The 5,115-nt window shown below is 40.1% G+C and overlaps 1 protein-coding gene across 3 annotated transcripts in view; it reads right to left on the reverse strand.

The window, feature by feature from the left end:
• Window positions 1-247: 247 nt before the first annotated feature.
• Window positions 248-5,115, reverse strand: part of LOC110029869 (CCR4-NOT transcription complex subunit 11) — a 49,190-nt gene continuing 44,322 nt past the window's right edge. For 2 of the 3 annotated variants that reach the window (XM_020732346.1, XM_020732347.1), the window contains exons 11-12: window positions 826-904; window positions 248-526 (exon numbers count right to left, since the gene is read on the reverse strand). In XM_020732346.1, the coding sequence (XP_020588005.1) occupies window positions 408-526; window positions 826-904 (198 nt within the window). In that variant the 3' untranslated portion in view covers window positions 248-407. Of the gene's footprint in view, window positions 527-825; window positions 936-5,115 lie in introns of those variants that run through there. The other variant, XM_020732348.1, reaches the window with a different exon arrangement.

Raw genomic sequence — 5,115 nt, forward strand, 5'->3', positions numbered from 1 at the left:
AATCATTTGGGATTAATTTTTATTTTTATTTTAGTTTATTTTATTTATATTTTTACTTATAATAAAATAAGTTCGATATATTATAATACATTTATTTATTCTTAAAAATACTCAAAACTTATATATTTTGAGTGTTTTTAAATATAAATTTTTTTTAAGTAAAAAATTTACTGAACAAAAAAAATGAATATATATATATAGAGAGAGAGAGAGAGAGAGAGAGAGAGATCCCAAATAAACCCTAAGATTTTAGCAAAAGATTTCACCTTCGGATATGGGATGTCATCCATTGGTATATACAGCTAGCAGATTCCCAAGTCCCAACAATACTAAAACTAAAAACGAATAAGAGAGATTGTTGATGAATTTGAACCCAAAGGCGTATAGTACATTACAGTATGCAGCTATCATTTGCATTGCTCTTGTGAATTTTCCAGGGCTTTAAGAAGGCGAAATAATCCAGCAGCTTCCCTTATACGCGAGAATTCGATGCAAAAAGCTTGGACTTCTATAAATAGATCTTGAACTGCAAAATAACAGTTTATATATATCAAAATGCCAAAAAAGAGAGATGTCAAAATAGATCCTGATTCTTTGCAATGGGTCATTTTAGTCTCAAGTCTATGTGTTAGTTTAGTTCCCAAACTCTTTTATATGGACTGAAATAGTTCAAATGGAGAACTAATTGAGTCATATTTAAAAAATCTTAAGTCTAATTTGACACTTCTGTAAACTCTGAGACTAAAAAGACCCCATTAAACATTTGGGGGCTATTCTGGTACTCTCTTAAAAAATATGAGGTACTCCATGCATTAGTATACGCACCATTGATGATCTTATTCCGGATGAGGCTCTGTAGAAAGACACACACCAATCTTACTAGTCTGTTCTGCATATACTTGTCCTGGTGAGGGAATACACTTTAATTAGTTACACTGCATGAGAAAACCGAACTTATTATAAAAGATATGCCGTTGAAGTGGTGCACTGTACCAACTTAATTGACAGAGAAATCCCGCAGAGAGTTATCTGTACAAATTCCTCTTAAGGAATTGAGATTTATGATCATAAATCACTATGTCCAAAAGAACACAGATCTCAATGCAAATGGGTTATAAAAACTTTACAGAAATTTATAGAAGGAACTTTTTGTATGATTTTTATCCTAGCTAAGTACCCTAGTCAAAGGAACAAAAAATAAAATAAAAATATATGATATTGCTCCCAAAGCAATAGCAGGGTGCCAAGTTCATATATTCTTTCACTAAATGGTAGCATGAGGGATATTTGACTTTTTACCACTCGTGAAAGGAATATAAGCCAAAAATCCCCGAACTTTGTTATTTAGAGAAATATGCCAAAATAAGCCCATTTCATAACCAAAAATAGCCTCGTAATATTAAAATGAGTTAAAACCCTGGACAAAAGATGCATGCAAACTTCCGAATAAATAATTACTCGAGTATCTTTCCCTTCTCAAAACATTATTTCTCTGACAACCTCAGAGTTCAATATAATTGGCCAGCGTTAAAGCTTAATAGCAATCCTGACTTTCCGACTATCATTTGTTCAAGGATCTAGTCAAGGTTGATGATGTTCTACTTTGGTTATGTACGTTTTAATATATTCATTGTTAGTTGTGTTGTACCCAGATTTGTCTGTAAATCACACCCAAGGAATAGAGCGTAAAGGAGAGGAGGGTGTGGAGAGAGAGAGGCCTTGGAATGGGATAGTTAATATTAGGTTTCAACCACCACTATTAAATTTAATGCCCCTCTATTTATAGAAGGCCTAGATAATTGTAAAATGACACTTATACCCCTTATTTTTTCAACTCCAAGCCTATATGTTTAAAATTTCTACAACTCTTTCGCCTTTATCCTGATTAGGGCAATACTTGAGATAAATTCCTAATAGCTCTCAACTTTTGGTTGGTCAATTCTTAATCGGTTGACCTCTGATCGGTTGGCCTTATGTTGGCCGACTTTTCATCGGTCAGCCTCTGGCTGGTCGGTATTCAATCGACTAGCCTCTAATCCATCAACCTTTGGTGATATTGCCTTCAGTTGGCTAGCCCTCTGATCTAGCAGCCTTCGGTCAGCTGACCTTCGATCAGCTAGCCCTTTGATCAATTAATCTCTGGTTGGTCGACTAGCATCTAATCAGTCGGCATGAAGTTAGTTGGCCTTCTATTGACTAGCCTCTGATCGGTCAGCCTCAGGTCATTTGTGTGTGATTGTCCTATTTCGGAGATCCTTGCATTCTTTTCATGAAGCTAATCTTTCAATACCTACCTTGCTATGAATTGTCGAATCTAAGAAAGATTTGGTCAAGCGTCTTTGGTTGTACATATTTTAGCTTCACGATTCTATAGTATCTTAGGAGGCTTTGCTGCGAGAAGAACAAGAAAATTAAATGCAATAATTGATTGTTTATCATTATTAAATGACCTTGATGATCAATACTCCTTTGAGTGATGAGCCACAATTTTTATAAATAGAGCCATGAGATGCCTTCCAAGTTTACCTACTTTGCGCTCTCCTTTCCCTTTGTCGGTTGTCCTGCTATGTAAAACCTTACGCTACATGCAAGCTTGTGATAGACAAGTTTTCGAAGCTCAAATTGATATCCTGAACAAAATTATGATCTGTGAGATGTTGGCCAAAGAGAAAGGCAAGGAGCGCCTCGAAGACGAAAGGACGAGGAAGGTCGCAGTCAAAAGGAGGATAGACCTCATTTCAAGTTAGGTGGGCTCTTCCGGGGTGACCCCAACGAATGTTCAGCTTGTTGCTGCAACTTCATTTGGTTATTTTTTTTTATTTTTTTATTTTTTTTTATTTTTTTGCCTTAGTTCGAAATTCAAACCATTTGAGTTTTTTATGTTGTGAATGGCTTGAATCGGCTGAACTTGAACAAGGATTTGATCATGAAGGTGGAGAGAGAGCATCAGAAGGAACTGGTCTGCTTGCCAGCAAGGACGAACGAGTCAACCGCTACGAAAAACCTCCACCCTTTCGAAAGGTTTGTGAGGATATCACTGAAAAGGATCTAATGAACCATAGAATGCTGGCTCGGCACACGGACAAGATTGAACATACTTTCGCATGTGTAGTTGGTATACATCAAGACGCGGAGACGAGCAATTTGTCGGTCCATGTTGCAAAATTAGAGCAGGTCACTGCAACGAAGCAAATGGGGGTGCTCTCCCCTAGGAGTTCATGAATTTGTGGGAGAAGCTCAGGTCTCCCAAGCTCAAGCCCAAGTCTGATACGCCAAGTGAGTTTAGAACTGGGGGCGAGTTTGTGCTTTACAGTTGCTTCAAACCATTACATGGGTTACTTCTTTCCCCAAAGCTGAGTTCGTATGAGGTTTATTGTCATAATTTTATTTTTTATCGAGAAAAAAAGTTGATTTTTGTTTTTCAATTTCCATGAAATTCTGCTTTTTCATTGACTTGTGTTTCGAGTCTCTAACGGTAATTCTCGATTTTTCCCTTCTTGCAATGGTTAGGGTCTTCCCTATCACTATAAAAGGTGCTTTGGCGGCAATAAATACACTTTGTATTGTTAATTTCCCCTCTAACATTTACTTTCCTCATATGATACATGGCTCTCACATGCTATTCCCCAATGGAGTTCGCGGTAACTGGTCTCTCCAACTCATCCAAGATGAACAAGAGTGAAGTCAATCAGCGCCATAAGACCCACATCCGAGGGCTTGAGAACAAAGTAAAAGATCGGAAACTCAAATTCTGTTTCACCTCCATGAAGGATGGTTTATCTGAAGTGCAGCTGGAGGCACAAAAGGTTGAGCTGAAGACACTCGACGTGCAACAATATCTCGAAGCCCCAGTTGCAACAAGGTGTTGGCTTTCGACACCTACGACAAGATGCATGAGGCCAATGGGAGGCTTCCAATGTAATGCCCTCCAAGCAGAGCGAAACGCGACTCGAGTTGTTGAGGCACAAAAGAAGCCTAAAGAGGATCTTCCAGATAAGGATTTGGTCAATTTGATTTCTCATTCTATTAGGGTCATTCATAAGGTAGCGACTGATGAGCTAATCCTCATTGAGAGGCTAACCTATCATAGGAAGATGATGTGTGTGCCTCTTCTCTTTGCAAATTCCCACGGCAGCGACGGACCAACTGGTGGCGTGGAGTCCAACCGAAGCAAACCGAGCCAGTAAAAGGAGGGATTGTCACGCGACCCCATGAAAGTGATGTTGCTTAGCATTTGTCCTTTTCTCGAGCAGGGATCCAACCCCCCTATAGATGGGGAGTATCTTTTCCAATCAAACATCCTTTGCGGGTGGGGATGAAACATTGGAGGAGCCAATGGAGAAGTCGGTCGACGAGACCATCTCATCAGAACTATTTCGCATGGAGGCAGAGTGTCAGCGTAAGGGGAAGGTCCATACAGAGGAAGGCACCCCCTCAAAAGGGTAAGCACAAGGGCGTTGCTTCTTCCAAGGATCTGAGTTGAAGTGAATTTCTCTACAAAAGCGTGGGCGAAAATGAGGGGGAGTAAGGGTGACTGGTGTGCTTTCATTGATTTCTCAAAAAAATGAAACTTTGGTAAGTCGATTGCTGCTCGATATGTTTATTCTCTGGATGTGGTGATCAGTTCCGCGAGCATGGCGAACATTTTTACGCGAATGAATCTAAATGAGTTATCATGAGAGACAACCGCTTCCATGCACTCAGCGGGTAGACCACCCACACCTTGGCAATTTCCTGTCGTCATGCAAGACAAGATTGAAAAGAGGGCATAGGAGCTCATGGTGGAGTTGAACAGGAGCAACACCTAGTAAATGACGCTCCACCGGGATCTGGATGGCCTTGATGAAGATGATTGAGGAGTTTGCAGACAAGCTTTCGTCCAGTGCCACCCAGAGGGCCACCCTCCAGAAGAAGTTTTGAGCCGGAATACAATTTTGCCTCGAACATTTGGTGAAGAGCAACTTGATTCCCTCTAATTGGTCAAGTATGAAGAAGTTCTTGGAACTAGCGGTCGACTCCAAATCGGATGAAGGTGGAGGCAACCAAGGCAATCGGAGCGACTGAATTGGTGGGAGATCGTTGAATGTGTGACCCGTGCCCCTACCCCCCCCCCCT

This window comes from Phalaenopsis equestris, unplaced genomic scaffold (assembly GCF_001263595.1).
Source record: "Phalaenopsis equestris unplaced genomic scaffold, ASM126359v1 Scaffold000609, whole genome shotgun sequence".
Taxonomy (NCBI): domain Eukaryota; kingdom Viridiplantae; phylum Streptophyta; class Magnoliopsida; order Asparagales; family Orchidaceae; genus Phalaenopsis; species Phalaenopsis equestris.